General features: G+C 54.9%; 3 protein-coding genes across 4 annotated transcripts; all 3 read left to right on the plus strand.

Annotated features, from left to right (window-relative positions):
- The first annotated feature begins 5,164 nt into the window (after positions 1-5,164).
- Positions 5,165-11,262, plus strand: SPATA24 (spermatogenesis associated 24). 2 transcript variants are annotated; one of them, XM_004280301.4, is made up of 6 exons: positions 5,165-5,322; positions 6,570-6,635; positions 6,866-6,996; positions 7,082-7,152; positions 10,482-10,584; positions 10,693-11,262. In XM_004280301.4, the coding sequence occupies exons 1-6, from the start codon at positions 5,206-5,208 to the stop codon at positions 10,820-10,822; spliced, it is 618 nt and encodes a 205-aa protein (XP_004280349.1). In that variant the 5' UTR covers positions 5,165-5,205; the 3' UTR covers positions 10,823-11,262. The 2 variants fall into 2 exon arrangements, with proteins under 2 accessions (XP_004280349.1, XP_033262561.1); XM_033406670.2 differs by having other exon boundaries at positions 10,721-11,262.
- A 138-nt stretch (positions 11,263-11,400) lies between these two features.
- PROB1 (proline rich basic protein 1) lies at positions 11,401-16,122 on the plus strand. Its single transcript, XM_004280302.3, has one exon. The coding sequence runs from the start codon at positions 12,694-12,696 to the stop codon at positions 15,757-15,759; it is 3,066 nt and encodes a 1,021-aa protein (XP_004280350.1). The 5' UTR covers positions 11,401-12,693; the 3' UTR covers positions 15,760-16,122.
- A 1,889-nt stretch (positions 16,123-18,011) lies between these two features.
- Positions 18,012-20,477, plus strand: MZB1 (marginal zone B and B1 cell specific protein). Its single transcript, XM_004280303.3, has 4 exons — positions 18,012-18,561; positions 19,429-19,553; positions 19,907-20,017; positions 20,108-20,477. The coding sequence occupies exons 1-4, from the start codon at positions 18,145-18,147 to the stop codon at positions 20,262-20,264; spliced, it is 810 nt and encodes a 269-aa protein (XP_004280351.2). The 5' UTR covers positions 18,012-18,144; the 3' UTR covers positions 20,265-20,477.
- Positions 20,478-20,884: the final 407 nt, after the last annotated feature.

The following is a 20,884-nucleotide window of genomic DNA, read 5'->3' on the forward strand; positions in this document are numbered from 1 at the left end:
TTGGTTTAGGAATACAGGACATTGTTAATGTAATAATAATACATTTCATGTGAAGAAATATTAAGGTGATATTCAATTCAGCAAAGATGGAGAACTTACTATGTACCAGGTGGGCTGAACTTTTGGGATGGGGGTCAGGAAACAAGTGAGACCCAGTACCATGGCTCCTGGAGTTCACATCTAATGGGGGAGCCAATTAGACAATGCTCCCCAGTGGGATGAATGTCAAAGGGGAGACCAAAGGAAGCTTGGGAATCTATAACAATGGGATTTAATCCAGGATGGAGGATCAGTGAAAGCATTTCTGAGGAAAAGAGATTTGAAATGTAATCATCCTTCATACAGAGTGCAGTGATTTTTTTTTAAATGGGGATAGAAGCAACACCATTGGAGTGCTCCCATTTCCACAAATAGCACCACCATCCATCCAAATATGAAGTCAGAAGCCCAGGAGACTTTGTGTGGTAGACTTAACTTGGTGTCCTACAGTGGACCACACCTAATATTCATGACCTTGTGTAGTCCCCTTTCTGACCCGGGCTGGCCTTGATCTTTAATCAATAGAATGTGGCAAAACCAGCAGCTTGCATTTTTGCACTTAGGGGAAACCAGCTTCCATTTAAGTCCCACCACCCTGAGACCACCAAGCTAACCACATGGAGAAGCCATGCAGAGGAGAACCAAACAACTGAGCTGGCAGCAAGAACTGAACCCAGACACAATCTGAGCCAAACTGGTTGCCACCCACGCTGATGATCACAGCAGAAATGAGCTGCCCTGCCAAGCCTGGTTCAAACTGCAGAACCATGAGCAAATAATACACTGGCTCATGTTTGTTTCTTTTTTTTTTTTTGGCCACGCCGAGCGGTATGTGGGATCTTAGTTCCCCGACCAGGGATTGAACCCGCGGCCCCTGCATTGGAAGCGCAGTCTTAACCACTGGACCACCAGGGAAGTCCCCTGGCTACTGTTTTAAGCCATTACATTTTGTGGTAGTCTGCAGCAGTAGATAACCAAACACCTCGGCTCCCTTTTTCCCATATCCCCTCCATCATTAAGTCCTATAAATTCTACCTCCAGAACATCCTAAATCCATCTTCTCTCTTCATCTCCTCTGATACCATCTGACTCCCAAATACCATCCACTTTCTCTGACAGAAACCACTGCAGTAGCTGCCTAAGTAGTCTGTGCATTTACTTAGGGCCATCTCCAATCTGTACACCTTGCTTCAACCAGAGAGATCTTTTCAAAGCATAAATTATAGCATATCACCCTCTTGTTTAAAATACTTCAGTACCTTTCTTTTGCCCCTGTAATAAAAATCAGCAAAGTCTTCAGTATGGCCTAATACTTAACAAGGCTCTACCAAGTTTCTGGCCGCTACCCCTGCTTGTCCTGTACAACTTTTTCTTTTCTGCCATACTAGCCTTTTAGTTACTACACTATGCCAACTCTTTTGCCCGAGGGACTTTGTATATACTATTCACTCTTTCTGGAAGCCTTTCCCATTCACTTGCCCCTGCCCCCTTTGCAAAGTGCCTCCTGGTTACCTTAATAGGTTTCATTCAGCTCAAACATCTCTTCCTCACACCTGACACCCCAGGCTGGGCTAAATCTCCTTTTAAATTATTCTCATTCCTCTCTTTCTTGTACCTCTCATAGCTATAATGCTATTTACTTGAATAGTGACTTAAACTGGGATTTATTTGGGTGTTTATTTGATTATTATCTGTCACCCCCATTAGACTAAGTTCCAGTCTGGTATTATCTGAACTGAACCTTGAAGGAAACGACATGTCACCTGTCAGGAGTTCCTCTGGAAGTACAGCTCAAATTCTTTGAAACTACTCCTATCAAAAGGTAGGATGGGGCTTCCCTGGTGGTGCAGTGGTTGGGAGTCCGCCTGCCGGTGCAGGGGACGCAGTTCGTGCCCCGGTCCGGGAGGCTCCTGCGTGCCGCAGAGCGGCTGGGTCCATGGGCCATGGCCGCTGGGCCTGCGGGTCCGGAGCCTGTGCTCCGCGGGGGAAGAGGCCACGGAGGTGAGAGGCCCATGTGCCGCAAAGGAAAAAAAAAAAATGGTAGGACATGTCCCCACTGCTTGAATACGGACTCTGTGGTTCCTTGACGAATAGGGTTGGGCAGAAATGACACTATGCCAGTTTTTAGGCCCAGGCCTTAAGAAAACTGGCATCTCTCATTTTGTCACTTTGTGTTTTGTTTTTGTTTTTGTTTTTGGAACCTGGGCCCCCGGCAGTGGAAGCACAGAGTCCTAACCACTGGACCACTAGGGTATTCCCTCTGTTTCATCACTTTGGATGCTTTCTTTTAAACCCAATCACCATGCTATGAGAAAGCCCAAGTGGCGCATGGTGAGGAACCAAGAACCTTGGTCCTGAGTCTTAGATGAGCTCCCAGCTGACAGCACCAACTTGCCAGTTATGCGAGTGAGCCGTCCTGGAAGTGGAACTTCTCATACCCTCACCCCCCACCCCACTAACCATCCCAGGCATAGAGCAGAAATAAGCTTTCACTATTGAACCCTGCCCAAAGTGAAGATTCCTGAGCAAAGTGATTTTCTTAAGCTGTAAATTTTGGGTGATTTGTTAATACAGCAGTAGATAACCAGAACATCAACCAGTATGACAAGCCTGTGCAGAAAGGCAGCACTTCCCAGGGCAGGATCACAAAGCTATCTGTGATGTCATGTTATTCTGAGCTTTGCTGAGCCCCAGCTGTCTAAGAACCTGTAGTTTTTGTTGACATAGAGTGGGAGTCCGTGGCAATCCCCAACCAGGGTGACCGTCCCTCATGTCCATGTTAGTATGCAGGGTGCGGACCTGGATCCAGGGTTCTCTCTTTGCTCATAACTTCCCATCCTCAGGAACTGGCTGCTGGAGCCTTTTAGGGTTTTGCCCTAAATGTGGAGGGCAGCTGGCGGAGGTGAATGTTGAGTGGCAAGGGAACATCAAGCAGCACCTCCTAAAAGACCCTAGAGAGGGGACAGAGTCCATGGGGAGATTCAGTGATCGCTGCCCCAGAGCAATGTGCAGCTTTGTCCAGGGTAATTCAAAGGAGCATTCACATTTGAAAGACAAAGTTCCTAGAGGTCTCTGTCCTGAGGCACATAAACCACAGAGCACCCTATAGTCCCATGATACCCAATACAGTAGCCACTAGCCAAATATGACTATTTAAATTTATTTATTATTTATTTATTTATTTACTTTTGACTGCGTTTGGTCTTTATTGGTGTGCCTGGGCTTTCTCTAGTTGCAGTGAGCGGGGGCTACTCTTCCTTGAGGAGCATGGGCTCTAGGCACACAGGCTTCAGTAGTTGCAGCACGTGAGCCATTGTGGCTCACGGGCTCTAGAGCCCAGGCTCAGTAGTTGTGGTGCACGGGCTTAGTTGCTCCGTGCATGTGGGATCTTCCCGGACCAGTGTTCGAACCCGTGTCCCCTGCATTGGCAGGTGGATTCTTAACCTTTGCACCACCAGGGAAGTCCCTGGCTATTTAAATTTAAATTTTAATTGGAATTTTAAAAAATTTAAAAAGCAATTCCTCAGTCACCTGAGCTACATTTCAAGTACTGCTGAGCCACAGGAGGCTACTGGCTGCTGGTACTGGACGGTGCAGAACATTTCCATCAGAGAAATTCTGTTGGACTCTACAGCTCTAGGCCCTTAAAAACTGATCAACAGAGGTGGCCTTGCCCTCAAGGACATGAGAACAGACACAATAAAAAAGGAAAGATAAAACAAGGGCTACCATTGGGAGAGCCACAGGAATGGCCATGTTTGTTAGGTCACAACATCCAGCCAAAAAGAGGCACCTAAGCAGCTAAGGAGAGCAGCCTAAGTGGCTTACCTGAAATTTCAACTTCCCTTTGTGGTCATCGACAACATTTTTTCCAAACTCCTTCTTATTTTAGTCATTTCCTACTTGCGGGTTTCAAATTCCATAACTTCAGAATCCATTATGTTCAACCAAAATGCATCACAGCATCACGGTTAAGAACATGGACTCTGGAATCAGACTGCCTCTGTCAAAACCCTGTTCCAAGGCTCACTAGCTTGGGTGACCTTGGCTTATTGGGTTATTCATTCTCATAGAACCTGCATTTTCTCATCTGTAAAATGTGGACATTAGAACCTACTTCACAAGGTTATTGTGAGGATCACATGAAATAACACTAATAAGGCATAATGGTGTCATGAAATAGTGAATACTCGATAAATATTAGCTCTGGTAATAGCTAATATCTAATAGCCTGAGCGTAATCTTATTTGGGTTTCAAAACAAGCCCTCAGGGCTTCCCTGGTGGCGCAGTGGTTGAGAGTCCGCCTGCCGATGCAGGGGACCCGGGTTCGTGCCCCGGTCCAGAAGGATCCCACATGCCGCGGAGCGGCTGGGCCCGTGGGCCCGTGGGCCATGGCCGCGGAGTCTGCGCGTCCGGAGCCTGTGCTCCGCAACGGGAGAGGCCGCAGCAGTGAGAGGCCCGCGTACAGGAAAAAAAAAAAAAAAAGCCCTCAATGAGGATTGGTGGGGATGTGTGATCACCTTATCCTTCCCTGCCTCCATTTTACAAGTCTCCTTCATGCCTGACTTCAGTTCTAATATCTTCAGGCTCTTCAGGCTGTCCAGAGCCTGGTACCAGTATGTGAGGACTCTTATCTTGGGTGAAGCCACTCTCCTTTTCTATTCTTGAGCTTCCCTTCATTGCTTAGGCTCAGGCCCCCTAAGTACTAAGTGTGTTCCTAGGAGGAATAAAGATCACAGGAGGCTGGAGTCTCATACTATGGGGGAAATTTAGAGATTAGAGTGGAATAAAGAGACATGTGAAGCTAAATATGCAGGGGTTGTCTCAGCTGACCCTTGCTTCAGGGTCTTGGGCCCTGGGAGAAGGGTGAGGGCTGGTGTCTGAGTGTTGCCTGCCCGCTCCTCAGGACTGCGTGAGAAACATATCATATAATAGATGTGCAAATTCCCTATAAACTTAAATTACTAACGGTGTTGGAGGTTCTCTTACCCAGGCGGCTCCTCTAAGAGAGCGGCTCCTTTAAGAGGCGGGCCCCATCCCTGCTAACAAAGGAAGTCCCCGCCCCTGGTTGCCGGGGTGCTTTGTGGCGTCTCATTTTCATTGGTAGGCGTCAGCGGGGAGGCAAGCCGCGGCAGCCATTTCCAACGAGCTGGTGGGGGCGAAAGATGGGGACGCCCGTCGGGTGGTCGCAGGGGGGTTCAGGATCAGTGTGTCTCGCCTTCGATCAACTGCGGGACGTGATTGAGGCTCAGGAGGAACTGATCCACCAGCTGAGGAACGTGGTACGCAACCAGAAGAGCTGGGGGATGCCGGACTGGACGCCTAAGTGGTGGGGGCGGGGCCAGACGCTGTCCCGATGCCAGGGGCGGGCCGAGAGCACATTGCCAATGGCGTCATCACGAGGAGGCGGGGCCCAGATGTGTTCCGGCTGGTAGAGGTGGAGCCAAAAGGGGGCAGTGTCTCGTGAATATTTACCGGGGAATTTTAGTCAACGCCAAGTTGTTTCCTACTCTCTTTGACTGGTTGTGCAGGGCCTGATAGATATGCCCATCTATTCGCTGAGCTTTAGTTTCCCCATTTCTTTTTTTTTTTTTTTTGGCCTCGCCACATGGCTTGAGGGATCTTAGTTCCCTGACCAGGGATCCAACCCCGGCCTCTCGCAGTGAAAGCTGGAGTCCTAACCACTGGACCGCCAGGGAATTCCCAATTTCCTCATTTCTAATTGAAGATGACTTCACTGACTTGCCAAGGCCCTTGTGTGCAGAGTAACTATAACATCCTTCCTATTATGGAATCCCCTCCCCATGATGAGTGCAGTAAGCACAGAATTGGCTCTTCACATGTTGACTTAAAGGCTTCCAATCCCTTTATGTCCCTTTGCTTTTGCTTTTTTGGTCAAACCCCCGTTCATGTGTGCAAAGCATTGGAGCCACAGATTACATGGACAGGCATGGTAAAACGCTGGCCAACTGGAGTTCATGGTTTTTCTGTTTTGTTTTTTATCTGGGTAAGAAGGTGGGGACACACAAAACTGACTTCACATCTATTTCTTTAACGGTAGTATGCAGCTCTGGACACTGAATTACCTGCATACCTTTAGGTACCCAGGTCTTTCTGTTGGCAGCTGGCCTTTGCATGTGTGTTCTCACCGTCTGGAACACTTTTCTTTTCCATCCTCTTCTTCTGGCCCACCCCTATTTAGCAGTCAGATATCAGGTTGACATCCCCTTCCCTTCAAGCTGTTCTGACCCTTCCCCAGGCCGGGTCAGGGGCCTCCTCTGGGAACCTCCATCATAGCACACACCATGTTAGAAGTGGTGGCCATGGACTGTCTTCTCCATGAGACTTCTTGCTACTTGAGGGCAGGACATAGAGCTGAGCATCAGTGAATCTTGTGGAATGAACTCTCCCTTTCCTGGGCCCCAGTGTCATCCTAGGTGCCCTGGGCATCCCATTATCTATTCTCAGTCCTGGTCCCGAGAGAAACCCCTACCACCCCAGCCCCTCCCTGAGCCAGCCTCTGTTGCAGATGGTTCTCCAGGATGAAAATTTTGTCAGTAAAGAAGAGTTCCAGGCAGTGGAGAAAAAGCTGGTGGTAAGTGATGGCCTCTGTCAGCTTCTAAGCTTCCCCCATTTCCCAGGATCCCTGTGATTGGGTAGAGTCATTGAGTATTAGCCTCTGAGAGCCTCCAGCCCCAATAGTAAGGACAGAATCTTCCTGTACCCTGGATTCTATGTGCCATTCTGAGAAAGGGGGCTGGTTAAGGGAGCCTAGGAGACCCAAAGTGGCTTGGGATAATGAGGTCACTGCTGCTGCCCCTGCAGGAAGAGAAAGCTGCCCATGCCAAGACCAAGGTTCTCCTGGCCAAGGAAGAGGAGAAGTTGCAGTTTGCCCTCGGAGATGTAGAGGTGCTGTCTAAACAGCTGGAGAAAGAGAAGCTGGCCTTTGAAAAGGCGTGAGTGGGCCTTGGTAGTGGGGGAACGGTTGGGGGTCCCATCTGCCCATCAGCCTTCCCACCCTTTCTTATCTTCTCCACTCAGGCTCTCCAGTGTCAAGAGCAGAGCCCTGCAGGAGTCCAGCAAGAAGGACCAGCTAATCACCAAGTGCAATGGTAGGCGGGAGGCCCACGCTCCCTCCCATGCTTACGTACGTGGGCTCTTCCCTCACAGCCCAGTGCCGGTGTTCAGAGCAGGGTTTCACCCCAACTTCTGCCCCTGGCTGAGGATAAAGGCAAGCCCAGGTGGGCCACACCTTCGCAAAGGCCTTCAGGGACCAGGCAGGCCACGGAAATGAGGGAAGTAGTTGGTGTACAGTATTCTTCATGGCCATAAAGGAATGGGCTCGCTCCCATTTTTCTTGAAACATATGACCTTCTTAGCCTACCTTTTTGTTTTCCCACTTTTGGTGACTATTAGAAATAGTGTACTTGACTTATAACTCTGTTACCAGAGGAACAACGGGGCAATCACAGTGCTGTGTGGAATCTGACCCTTAGTTTCAGTGTTGGGGACCCACTAGGAGGAGTGGGGACTGTGGTAATGTGGAGAACCATGCCCCCTCTCAAGGGCCTAGAACCTCTGCCGTAGGAATAGGGGCCCAGTACTGTCAGATCTTTAAAAAAGAAACTGGAGACCACATTTTAATGGAAGCTTTTCTGACTTTTTAGGGTTGGCAACTGATTTAGAAATTTTTAAAATATTGTATGGGACAAGGAAAATATGTCTGTGGGCCATTAGGTTTCAACTCTGCTCTATGCAGATGCCTGTGGCCACCTGTTGACTCAGTTGGTGCTCTGAGTTGTGGGGCACTTTCAGTGAGCTACCCAGTGTCCTGAGACCTTAGGACCCCCTTTCATTTTCCCAGAATGCTAAACTCCCCTTACCTAGTTTAAGAAGTAGATGTGGGGCTTCCCTGGTGGTGCAGTGGTTGAGAGTCCGCCTGCCGATGCAGGCGACACAGGTTCATGCCCCGGTCTGGGAAGATCCCACATGCCGTGGAGGGGCTGGGCCCGTGAGCCATGGCCGCTGAGCCTGCGCATCCGGAGCCTGTGCTCCACAACAGGAGACGCCACAACAGTGAGAGGCCCGCGTACCGCAAAAAAAAAAAAAAAAGAAGTAGACGTGAATTCCATATACAACATTTCCTTCATTCACTGCAGCATTCATTTCGAGTAGGCCAGAATTCAAGCCCAAAAGAGGTTCAGTGTCTCTCCTGATGGGCCCCCACCTGGAGCCTTGGGCACCCCCTACCCACCAATGCAGCCTTCTCTCTCCCCTGGTGAGTACTGTCACTGGAAAGATGCCAGCAGGCTGCCATCTTAATCTGGCCAAGTGGACTAACAAGCCTCATGGTTGTTTGATCAAGAGCTCCTGTTAGGGCTTCCCTGGTGGTGCAGTGGTTAAGAATCCGCCTGCCAATGCAGAGGACACAGGTTCGAGTCCTGGTCCGGGAAGATCCCACATGCCGCAGAGCAACTAAGCCTGTGCGCCACAGCTACTGAGCCCGCGCTCTAGAGCCCACAAGCCACAACTACTGAGCCCGCGTGCCTAGAGCCCATGCTTCGCAATGAGAAGCCACCGCAATGAGAAGCCCGCGCACCGCAACTAGAGAAAAGCCCGCGCGCAGTGACGAAGACCCAATGCAGCCAAAAATAAAATAAATAAAATAAATAAATTTAAAAAAAGAGCTCCTGTTAGGACCTCCTGGAGCCCAACAGGCAGTCAGTGCCTCCATACCCAAGGATGTTGGTCTCCTAGTCCTTCCCCTTTCCCTGGACATCCCCCCACTTCCCTAAAAGGAACCTAGGGTTCTTTCCTGGTGCTGCTAGAGGCCCTTCCTCTAGGACATTTCCTAGAGATCAGCCAGGGCCTCAGGGCTCTGCGACTGCTTGTGGAAGGTGTGTGAGTCACGGGGAGGAGCCTGGCTGCCTCCCCCAAGGAAGTCCTGAACTCCTCCAGTAGGGCATAAGCCCTCACATGAGGAGATCTGGTGACCTGAGCTACCCCCTGGCCTGTCTCCCACCCCCCCTACCTCCCTTTGCATGGTTCCAGTTTTACTCTTACATAGTTCCTTATTCTCAAAAGGCTTTTCTAACCATTCTCTCATTGGGTGCTGTTTATTCTAAATTTAGCTCTCATTTATTTTAAAAGAATCAAACACATTTATGATACTTTTTTTTTGCGTCCCGGGCCGGGGCACGAACCCGCGTCCCCCGCACCGGCAGGCAGACTCGCAACCACTGCACCACCAGGGAAGCCCTATGTTACTTTTTTCCCATAAGAACTTCACAAACAATCAGTTTGGATTCACTGGATGACCTGGGGAAGGAGGTTCAATAGTCCTGGTCCTGTGGCCCAGTGAGCCCATGTTTTCATTCTTTTCCTTCACCCATGTCTCTCTGTAACGTGTGCCTTAACTTTTTAATCAGATCTTCTCTTTTGAAACCTTCACTGCTTCAGTATATCTGCATTTTCAGAGCTTATGTTCTAGTTAATCTTTGTCCAGCCTTTAAAAGCAGTAGGATTTTCTTCCTTTGAGGATCAGAATTTTCCAGGACTCCCTGAGGGACATTATGTAAATGAAGCAACCCGAGATCCCTACAGCCTTACTGGATTTTAACCCAAGACACAAAACTTGCTTCTAATGAGCACTTAATCTTTGCCACCACTGTCTCCCTGGGTCCTCCCCACCCGCCCTGTGGAATAGGGATCCTGTCTTCTCCCCTGAGGCCCTAACACAGGGCTGGGCATCCAGCTGGTCCTCAGTAGGTCTGGTTGGATTGAAATGACTGAACTAGGTGATGTTTCTAAGACCTAAAGGCCCAGGGGACATCCTGTTCATTCCACAAGTAAAAGTATTGTACATCTAGTACGTGCCAGGTACTATTTTAGGCCTTAGGGTTAAAGCCGTGAATAAAACAAAAAATCCTTGTCCTTGTGGACCTTATATCCTAGTAGAGGAAAAGACAAATGAGCAAAATGTATGGTCTGTGAGATATAAGTGCTAAGAAGGAAAATAAAGCAGGAAAAGGGGATAGGAAGTATTGGGAAGGGTTGTGATTTTAGACTAGGAAGGGTCTCACCAAGGAGGTGATATCTGTAAAGAGCTGCAGGAGTTGAGGGCAGTTGCCATTCATCCTCCTGCTTTTGGGCAGGGCTGACCATCTCTCTCCAAGGGCCCTTGCCTGCCCTCATGTGAGCTACCTGGTCCAGAATAGAGCTGTAAAGTCACTGACACATTCATCAAGATGTTGTGCCCTCCACTCCCACCCCATCATGACTCTATAATAAACTCATTCTTACGAAGGTATTAGCAACTACTGTTGGACAACCTCTGCGCTGGGGGAGCCAAGTTCTGAAGAGACCCCTGAGGGAATGCCTTATTTCAGGAAGGAGCTCATGGGATGGGAACCACTCCTCCTCCCTGCCTCTCTCCCCACAGAAATTGAGTCTCACGTTATAAAGCAAGAAGATATACTTAATGGCAAAGAGAATGAGATTAAGGAGTTGCAGCAAGTTATCAGCCAGCAGAAAGAGATCTTCAGGTGAGGGGTCCGGGCCAGGCTGGGGATTGTTGATGGAAGTGGGGAGCCAGACCTCTGGTCCCTACCCTTGGGCTGTCCCCAGCCCATGCCCAGCCGGCTCCGTTGCAGGAATCACATGTCTGACTTTTGGATCCAGAAGCAGCAGGAGAACTACATGGCCCAGGTGCTGGACCAGAAGCATAAGAAAGCCTCGGGGATGCGTCAGACCTGGAGCCGCCAGTGTTCCAGGGAAAAATAAAATGGGCGTCTCCTTCCTGTTATGTGGCTGTAATGCCCAACCTCTGCCTTCTCTGCTGTGGTGGTCCCCATCCTGACCCTTCCGATCCCTGTGGGTACCTCCCTCAGGCCTCACAGTGGCCTGGACCCCAGGGAAGAGGTAGGGCGAAAGGCAAAAGACACTCTTTCCTTCTTCCCTGCCTGCCTTTTGGACCACCACCTGCCAGGCCACTGCTGTGTTCAGAATGGATGCTCCTCGAGTCTCCAGCCCCTGCTACTCCCCTCCCTCCCTCCTTTGGGTAGTAGTGGGGGCCCATGGGGGTATGGGGTTGTAGCCTAGGGAAGGACTACTTGGTTGTCTAGTAGGCACTGTCCCTTCTTACTCTTGGTATTAAATTCCTTCCTATATAAACAACCCTGGTTACCCCAGTGCCCTGGTAAATTTAACTCTCCCAACTTGAAGGGCTATCTGTGTATGTGTTGTGTATGTGTCTATGAGAAGCCCCGACTGGAGAGCTCAAAGATGGTGGGTTCCAGGACCACAGTGAATTTGGGAAATCAGTTTCCATCACATAACAATAACGCTGTACCTGTGAATCACATTTGCACCTTCTTACACTTCTCCCAAACTTAGAAGCTTATTAGTCTGCACAAATGGAGGAAGGAAAAAGGGCAATGCTGTGTTGTGTGTGTTTTTCTTCTGCTATGTCTTTTTAAGGTGGGGTAACAGTGTGTGAAGGGGCTATGACATGCTCAAGTTGCATACGCAGGGCTGGATGTGATGGACAGGTTGGATCCTCTCAGAAGCCATCACTAATGTGCCGTAGGTGATAAAGGGGACACACCAGGCAGGGGTCCCACTCAGGGGAGGCTGAGTCAGATTTGTCAAGTCTAGCCTTTCCTGGCTCAGTGTGAGAATTAATGCGTAGGAGGGGCCAGTGCTCTTGCTCCAGGGCCAGCTGGGGCCTGAGTCATAGCAGGACCTTGAAGCCAGAAGTTTAAGGGCAAGTGGTGCCCATTGTCATTGTCCCAGGAGAGTGACAGGTGGTGGCTGCTTCCCCATCAGCACTTGTCCCCAGGGCAAGTCCTAAGGTGGCAGGGGCTGGATGAGGGCCTTGTGAGTGTATGGGGGAGCACAGAGCTATTCTTGCCTCAGAGGGGCTTTAGAGAAGGGACCACAGCTACCCCAGAGGTTCCTAAGAGATGCCACATCAGCATCCGGGACTTGTTCTGGAAGCCTGAAAAGCTAGAACTGTCCCCTCCAGCCTAGGTTTCCACTAAGGGCAGTGGGTCCAGCCAGGGACAGCAGTTTTTTGAGGCCCCACTACAACTTTTGGAGTCGGGGGGAGCCCTCCAAGCCATGCTCCTCTATCAAAGGTGAGGGGGGATGCACCCTTATGAGCTCTAGCGACAGACTATGGGAGGGCCAGGGAGGAGGGGTGCACTGCAGTGATGGGAAGACGCGGGGGGCTGACATAAAGATGAAATTGTTAGCAAGACCTTAGTTGTCTGGTCTCCTGGCTCACACTCTGATCCACATGCCGTAGTGCTTGATCTCAGGCAGGTCCCTGCTTAGCCTCCGTTCCGTCACCTGTGATGGATGAGTGGAGCTGGGCCTAGCTCCTGCGTACAAGTTGGATGCCTGCCCTCCCCTCACCAAAGCCTGGAATGCCACCCCAGGCTCTCTGGCCGCGCCGGAGAAGGGGTCTGGGAGGATAGGACCCAGGGCCCAGGTCTCTCCGGCTGCCTACGCCGACGTCTCGGGAGCGGACGCGGCCGCTTTAAGGCGCGGTGACCCCACGGCACCCGCGGGCGGGGCGGGGACAGTGCTGGCATCCGCGGCACCAGCAGAGGCGAACGCGAGGGAGAGAGTGCGCGGCGTCCGGCCTCAGCATGCTGACCGCGTTCGCCCCACCAACCCTGCCCGGGGTCCCAGGGCGGCTGCCCGCGGCCCCCGCGCGGCGCCAGGACTCCTCCAGTTCGTCAGGCTCCTACCACACGGCTCCGGGTTCTCCACAGCCCCCGGACGTTGGGCCGGACGCGGAGGGCAGGGCGAATTGGCCCACGGTGGCCCCTGTGCTGGGGGAGGGCGCGCAGCCTCGCCTGTCCGTCAGTGCCCAGAATAGCCGCCAGCAGCTCGGGCCCGGCTCGGGTTTCCCGCGAGGCCCGGCCTCGGGCCCGCGGCCACCTCAGCCCCAGCTGCGCATGCTGCCGTCGGGGGAGATGGAAGTCATCTTCGGCGCCGGGCCCCTGTTCAGCCGTTCTGACGCAGAGGATAGTGAGGTGCAACAGCTCACGACGCAGGCCTTCCGCAGCCTCTCTCCGCCCGGCTCCGCGTCTCCCATCTCTGCCGAACCGCAGCCCCAGGGCCCCGACGGTGGCTCCCGCTGGGCCACCTACCTGCAGCTGCGACCCCGCGGGCCGAGTCCTGCCACCCCAGCGCAGTTCGAGTGTGTGGAGGTGGCGCTGGAGGAGCGTGCCGCGCCTGCCAGGACCCGGACGGTGCCCAAACGTCAGATCGAGCTGCGCCCCCGGCCCCGGAGTCCCCCGCGGGAGGCCAGCGCGCCGCCCCCGCGACTGTTCCTGCGCACCGGCTCCCTGGACGAGTCTCTGGGCCGCCTGCAGGCTGCCGCGGACCTCGTGCAGACGGCGCTGGCCAGAAAACTGAGCCCCGCGACCCCTGCCCCAAGCAGCGCCACCTTCGGACCCACGGTACCGCCAGAGCCTGCGGCCCCGGAAACGCCCCGCAGTACTCGAGTGGCTCTGAAGGAGGCCAGGTCTCGGCCACCTCGTGTGCATTATAGTTCAGCCCCCGCCAGGGCCCCACGACCGTGGCCTAGCCTCCGTGAGCGCGCAATCCGGCGCGACAAGCCCGCGCCCGGGACCGAGGCTCTGGGTCCAGTTAGTTCCAGCATCTTCCTGCAGTCTGGGGAGAAGATCCAGGAGGCGCACCACCAGGAACCCAAGACTCGGTTCCCGCAAGAGACTCCGGATCGAACCGTCCTGAGGGCACAGAGTCCGTCTTCCCAGTCTAGGGCCCCCCGGGAGGTTTCGAGTAAGCCCGTGAGACCGAGGAGCCCATCCCCGCTGTGGCAAGCCCCAAATGGGACCGTGCGGGGTCCTCGCTGCCCCTCGCCCCAGAACCTGTCCCCGTGGAATAGGGCTATCCGGAAGGTGAGTGGCCCGTCGCTCCCCGAGGCATCCTCCGCATGGGGAAATCAGGATGCTGCTGTCACGGAAACTGTCAGCAGGAAGAGCCCTTCCCCTCCGACCCTTTCCCAGTGGAATCGGGGTGTTGCCAGTGCAAGAAGCCCATCCCCCGAAGCTCCTTCCTCGTGGGAGGTTCCGCATCCGGCAGGTGGGGATATAGTTGAGGGGAGTAGGAGCCCGTCCCCGCCAAACTTGTCCTCATGGGAGACTCCAGATCGTCCTACTGGGACGTGGAGCCCATTGCCCCAAGAGACGTGGGACTCCACAGTGCAGAGCTCAGCGGTAGTTTCTACGCGGGAAGCTATGAATGGCGTAGCCCAGGAGGAACTGGTGCCACCCACGCCATCTGCACCCGGGACTCCAGAGCTAACAGAGGCGCAGAGTCCGTCCACGCGGGAGATGCCGGATCTTGCCTTCCCAGGCAGCCAGCTGTCGCCAGCGGTGGCTGCACCCCAGCTGCCCCTCAGTCGCCTCGTGGGCACCCTGGATGCCGATGCGCGCCCGGAAGCCTTGGGCTCTGGAGAAGCGGCCTCGGGACGCCCGCGCGTGGCCATTCCGCGGCCCCGCGACGTGCGCAAGATGGTGAAGACCACATACGCGCCAAGCTTCCCGGCAAGCACCCCAGGCTCAGGGCTCCCTGTGCCTCCTGCGGAACCCCGCGGGGAGGAAGGCGGCGCATCCAAGACACAAGAGCTTCAGGCGCTGGGGGCCCACGCCCCAGCTCACTACACTTCCGTTTTTCTCAAGGACTTTCTGCCGGTCGTGTCACACCCCTACGAGACCCCAGAGCCAACCACAGACACAGTCCCCCGGGACGTTACGCAGCCCAACGGGGTACTGCGGCGGAGGGCAGAGAACAGCACGGCGAAACCCTTCGCGCGCACTGAGATCCGCCTGCCTGGTGCCTTGGCCTTAGGCCGCCGGCCGGAGGGAACCCAGGGAGTCGTGGTGCGCGGTCCTGGCGGAAAGAACAGGGATGCAGAGCCCCAGCGCCTGGTCCCCGACGACAAGGGTCGTACCAGCCCTCTAGGCGACGCTCGCACCTCACCCCAGAAGTCGCCGATAGGGCCGGCAGGGACCCAACCTCCCAGACCGCCCCGCCCTAGCTCCCCGCAGGCGTACCCTAGCTCGAGCCCTGGAATAGCATCGAAACAGGAGACGCCACCTATGGCCCCTGAGCCCGCGGTTGCGGTCCAGTCGCCCCTCCCGCGGGAGCCCCAAGCGTCCGCTGGCAGAGCGGCCCCGCCCCAGGCCCGCGCCGCCTCGGCGCCTCCCATGGACCGGTCCCCGGAAGGCCCCTCCCAGGGGGCGCGCAGGCCGCCCGGGGCCGCGCACCCGGGGAAGGTCCTGGTGGACCCAGAGAGCGGCCGCTACTACTTTGTGGAGGCGCCGAGGCAGCCTCGGCTGCGGCTGCTCTTCGACCCCGAGAGCGGGCAGTACGTGGAGGTGCTGCTGCCACCCTCGCCCTCGGTGCCACCCCGCCGCGTCTACACCCCGCTGGCCCTGAGCCCCGGCCTCTACCCGCCGGCCTATGGGCCTATCCCTGGCCTCTCACTGCCACCATCCCCGGGCCCGCCGGCCTTCAGCGGCCCCCAGCTACCCTGGGCCTCCGAGGCGGGGCCCCTGGACGGGATGTACTACCTGCCAGTGAGCGGGACCCCCAGCCCCGCGCCTCCTCTGCTCCTCTGTGCTCCACCCTCCAGCTTGGGTCCCGCCCAGCCGAGCAAGGGCTCCTTGTTCCCCGTGTGAGGCCCCAGGGCCTGATCCCCATGGTGTTGGGGCCCGTTAATGGCCTTGGAAGTTCTGGCATCCAGTCCTGTGCCCTCTTTTCCTTCTATCACCTCTTTCTTTTACCCATCTCATGCAGTCTTCAGACCAGAAGTTACCTTCAGAGTGCTTATCTGAGACCCCCAGCGCTGATGGAGCTGGAGCTCAGGAAATGGCTGCCTGTTTCCTCCCCCGACAGAATCGTATACCCCTTTCCCAAGCATTCCCAGAGTGTGGTGTGTTGGGGGGCTGTGTGTGTGTGTGTTGTGGGATGAAAAAAATGCAGAACGTGAGAGGTGTGAGTTAGGTTTTATTTGGGGCAAAATGAAAACTATAAGCCTGGGAGACAGCCTCTCAGCACTGAGGAACTGCTCTGAAGAGGTAAGTGAGGGAAGTCAGTATAGATGTGGGTTTGGTGAAGGAGGATGCAGGCAATCGAGCACACATTTTGGCAGAAGGTTGCTGCTAGTCACAAGGAGCAGATGTCCATTAATGATTTTAGTGCTTTTCTAGTTATGAGAAGATGCAAGAAATTGGGCTCATAAAATCTTCTCCTGAAAATATCTGATTATCTAAAGGCCTTTTCTGCCAGTGTTTCCCAGAGCACAGAGGGCCTCATTCCTGATCTCTGCCCAGAACTCCTTTCAGGGTGTATTGAAGGTCAGCGATTGCACTGGCTAGTGATTTCATCCTTGTAGAGGCAGCTGGCAAGTGACAATTTTTAGTTGGTAGCGTGAGAAATCCCAGGACATGGCCCCAGATGCCAACCTGAGGGGGTGACGGGGTTCCTCGGGGGCAGCAGGAAATGGGAACTGCAGGGGACAGGGCTGCCCCCAGAGGTAGTGAGCTGTCTGTGTCTCCCTGAAGGTGGGCCCAGCAGAGGTGGAGCAGGCTAGTGAGCACTGATGGGATGAGGAGAGAAAGACACTGGCTATCAAATCTGTTATTCTTTGCAAGAGGATCTGAGCCTCGGCCTGGGAGGCTGCGGGGGAGAGTGGCTAGTGCAGGCCCTAGGTGAGTCTCATCTGAGAGAGAGAGCTGCGGGGACAGGTGGTGGAGGTGGAGAGGGAAGTAATACGGAAGGGGCCATGGAGGGTCATCCTGGGACTTGGTGTGGGGGTGCTGTGGGGAAGGTGGGGAGGTGACTGTAGTCTCCAGCTGGGAGTACCGCCCCTCATTGTCCCCTCAACCCCAGCCTCTGACTTGCCTTGTCTAAGTCCTCAGAGCTGAACTGGCTGGTCCTGGGGTTAGGAGTGGAGGTTCCAGCCATTCCCACCGAGGGTGGGGGACAGATGAGTGTGTCGTCAGGAAAGACTTAAAAGCACGGAGGATGGTTGAGCTGTTGTCCCAGAGGAGACTCTTGATCTCTCTGGGTGGGGTGGAGGGTGGGTTAGGGCTGGCAAAAGAAGGGATGCCCCTGTGAGGAGCCCTCATCTGGTTCCACTGCCCTGGTAACAGATGTGGCAAACGTGCCTAGGGAGGGGCTGGCTCTTCAGGTTCATCACAGCATAGGAAGGGACGGGACCCAGGGCCTGTGTTCCAATTGCCTTGAGATTCCAGGAGCTTCTGAGGAGAGCAGAGGGAGATGCATGGTGTGGGAGGTGCTCTGCGTGGGGGTCTGTGTAGAGTTCTGAGTGAAGTGGCTGGGCCTTGTGGGACTGGTATGTGATGTGATGAGTTTGGGGAAGAACAGTTACCATTAGAAGCAGTGTCAGGGATGGAGATCAATGCCTTCCTTAAGTTCCAGGCCTCCGGGGGGCCTGGATCCCTTGGAGTCACTGCCCCCTTTCCTTGAACTGGAAGCTGACTGAGAGAACTATGAGTCAGAATAACCTGGACATCTTTCTGTGGCTGGAGATGCTGGTCCTGATGGCAATGAGGGCCCTGGGCCACTCCCCCTCACCGCATCGTGGTGTGCAATAAATTGCTGACCCCATGGCCACGATGGCTGGAACAACTGGTGTAAGGTGTCTGATTTCCTGCTGCGGTCCCTTAGCACCCCAGAGTGCCCTTCCATGCCTGGGTGTGGCCTGGGGGAGGGGACCATGTGTGTCTTTCATACACTGTGGCATCCCTGCCTCAGCGAACTTGCCTCTCAGGGAGGGAGCCTTGGCTGGCAACCACGCCTGTGGCCTCATTCCTCCTGGTGGCTCAGTGGCCAGTGCACCTTGGGGTCAACCAGGCTTGGTTCCAATCTCAGCATAGCCCTTCTAGCTGTGTGGCCTTGGATTTGTCACTTTTCTCTGAACCTTTGTGTCCTCAGGGGTAGATTTAAGATGACAGTAACAAACCACCTCCTTCCCTGAGGGGCTCAGCGTAGTGCCTGCCATGTGCTCAGGTCCCAGGACATGAGAGGTATCAGCCCCCATGTGTCCTCGCCCAGGCCCAGCCCCTCTCCTTGCCTCATTGGCTGGAACCACGGGGTCCCACGAGAGGAGGTGCGCGAGCGGTGTCTGCAGGGCCCTGGGGGAAGGGAGAGAACGGGAGGGTGAGGTGTCGGTTTCCCATTGGTCTGGGGCAGGCTCTCTGCAGCAACCCCCACTGCGCGTACACACCTGCACCCCTGCACCCCAACCACAGTCCCTGCTTGCTGAGCCAGCTCCACAGACCATGAGGCTGTCGCCGCTGTTGCTGCTGCTGCTGGGGGCCTGGACCATCCCAGGGGGCCTTGGGGACAGGGCCCCGCTCACAGCCACCGCCCCTGAGCTGGATGATGAAGAGAAGTTCTCAGCACACATGCCTGCTCACCTGCGCTGTGACGCCTGCAGGGCAGTGGCCTACGAGGTGAGCCCCCCACCCCCTCGCCGCCCCGTGAGCAGTTCTCCTGCCCCTACCCAGGCCCCCACCCAAGCCAGACCCCTTCATCTACCTCAGATTCCACCGCTGGCCTTGGATCCCCAAACCCCGCCCCCCCCCCCCCAAGGCATCGAGCTAGACTCAGCCTTCCATGATATTGCCATCTTCACCTCACCGGCACCGGCCTGCCTCAGTTTACCTATCTGTTTGCCCAACAAAGAGCAGGCGGTCTCTGGGACACCAGGGAGTCACTAGCTTGTCCTCTCGGACTCCTCCCTTTCTAGAACCACCCTTAAGTCTGGACTCCTTCCCAAAGCATGACTGGGGAGCATTGGTGTATGTGTACACGTGTGCATGTTTGTCAGTCCCATGAGTCCATGAGCATGTGTGTGTCTTGAGTTCACATACAAACCTGTCACGCGTGCCTGAGTACTTGTGTGTGTCTGTGTGACTGTGTGCACGCGCACGCACATGGGGGCTATGAGTACACGTGTCACTGAAGACTGGGAGGTTTTTTTTCTTTCCTTGTTCTTGTGGTTTCAAATAGTGTGTGCTGATGGGCAGGTGTTACCTGGGGGAGGGGCCCCAATGCCCAGGCCTAATTCTCCACCTCAGTGTTTCCCACCCACCTCCCATCCCAAGGCAGCGGATCTTGCCTCAGCTGGCGTGGTCCCAGCTTTCTGGACCTGGGGGAGGGCCGTGAAGCCTGCCTCACAGGTGCTTCCTGTTCAAAAGGCTCCATTGCCTCGTTCTTCCTCAGAGACACAGGCTTCTGTCCCCGCCCCCAGCCCAATCACCCCTCCTTTCATGCTGAGCAGTTCTGAAGCCCTGGTTCTCAACCCCTCCTTGTTCCAGATGTGGCAGCATCTGACAAAGGCAGAGGCCAAGCTTCACACCCTGGACTCCGGGGGCCGTGGCAAGCTGAGAGAGTCGGTATACACAGACGTCCTGGACCAGAGCTGCTCCCAGACCTGGCAGGGGTGAGTTGAAAATCTGGCCCCTGCCCCCCTCCTCCAGGGGCAGGCTGATGAGTGGGGCTTCTCATTCTCCCACTCACACACCACACACACTCCAATAGGGCTCTGGCCCAAGGGTGGGGACTGGCTGGGACAGAGTCTGAGCTCTGGAGCTGGGAGCAAGTAGAAGAGTAAGGTGGCCAGGAGACAAGGTTGCTGTGTGACTTTGGGCCCGGAGTTTCCCCTTTCTGGTTCTTAGTTTTTCAGCAAGGAGGCTCAGAATCTGGGCACGAAACTCGGCAGATGCCCAGTGTGCCCAGCTTCATGTGCTGATGGGCTCCACTAATGCTGTCTCCCTCTCCTCCCACTGCCTCCAGCTACGGAGTTGGAGAAGTGGACCAGGTGAAGCGTCTCATGGGCCCAGGACTTAGGAAGGGGCCAGAGCCGACCATCAGTGTGATCATCATGGGGGCGCCGTGGCCCACGAGGTCGTGACTGGAGGACTGGGGTGGGATGGAGCCTTGGTCTGCCCCACTGCGGGCCGGGCAGAGTCTGAGGCTCCTCCTGGGCTCCCCTAGGCTCTCCAAGACATGCTTTCACTACCTGGGGGAGTTTGGAGAAGACCAGATCTATGAAGCCCACCAACAAGGTCAAGGGGCCCTGGAGGCATTGCTGTGTGGAGGCCACCGGGGGGCCTGCTCAGAGGAGGCACCAGTCACAAGGGCAGAGCTCTAGTCCAGCTCCTCCTTCCCCTTCCTGGTCAGCCCCTAAAGGGAGCTGGGCTTCCTCTGGATCTGTCCCCTCCTTTCTGCAGGCTGCCTGGAGGGCGGGGAGGCCTTGTTCTTCTGTGCTGCCACTCTCCCTCCCTCCTCCAGCTTCTGGGCCCTGGGGCCCGGGGGGGCGGCCAAGGCCTTCCCCTCTGGACTCAAATAAAACCAGTGACCTCGATTCCTTCTCTCTGCAAAAGGTGCTTGGGGGGCTGGGAGGATAGACATTGGTGTTTCTGCTGACGTCCCTCCTAGAGAGGGCCAGGTACACATCCCCCACAATTTCCCAGAGGTAAGTGAGATCTGTCATGGCTGGAAATGTGAGTGAGCTGTCAAAGGCATATGGAACCAGTTATCTGAACGGTTGAAACCCCAGATCCCTCAGGAGAGAAAAGAAAAGCCAAGGCAAACTCCATAAGCAGGCTGCCTGTGGACATACCCACTGCAACCACTGCGTGCTACTGTGCCCCTCCCAGAACACTAGTCTTCCTGGGTCTACATCCAGCAGCTGCTCACTTTCTAGACTCTGCTCTGACCCCAGCTAGCATGGTTGAGCCCTCGGTGCTCACCTGGGACAGGGCAGGGCAG

This window comes from Orcinus orca, chromosome 3, assembly GCF_937001465.1.
Source record: "Orcinus orca chromosome 3, mOrcOrc1.1, whole genome shotgun sequence".
Lineage (NCBI taxonomy): Eukaryota > Metazoa > Chordata > Mammalia > Artiodactyla > Delphinidae > Orcinus > Orcinus orca.

What these genes read in the sequence shown, in the direction of transcription:
- SPATA24 (XM_033406670.2), top strand. Translation starts at nt 5,206, where the DNA reads ATGGGGACGCCCGTCGGGTGGTCGCAGGGGGGTTCAGGATCAGTGTGT. An exon ending in CAGTGGAGAAAAAGCTGGTG is followed by an intron (nt 6,636 to 6,865) that starts GTAAGTGATGGC and finishes CTGCCCCTGCAG; the next exon opens with GAAGAGAAAGCTGCCCATGC. An exon ending in AAGCTGGCCTTTGAAAAGGC is followed by an intron (nt 6,997 to 7,081) that starts GTGAGTGGGCCT and finishes TTCTCCACTCAG; the next exon opens with GCTCTCCAGTGTCAAGAGCA.
- PROB1 (XM_004280302.3), top strand. Translation starts at nt 12,694, where the DNA reads ATGCTGACCGCGTTCGCCCCACCAACCCTGCCCGGGGTCCCAGGGCGG.
- MZB1 (XM_004280303.3), top strand. Translation starts at nt 18,145, where the DNA reads ATGTGTCCTCGCCCAGGCCCAGCCCCTCTCCTTGCCTCATTGGCTGGA. An exon ending in GCAGGGCAGTGGCCTACGAG is followed by an intron (nt 18,562 to 19,428) that starts GTGAGCCCCCCA and finishes TCCTTGTTCCAG; the next exon opens with ATGTGGCAGCATCTGACAAA. An exon ending in GGGGCGCCGTGGCCCACGAG is followed by an intron (nt 20,018 to 20,107) that starts GTCGTGACTGGA and finishes GGGCTCCCCTAG; the next exon opens with GCTCTCCAAGACATGCTTTC.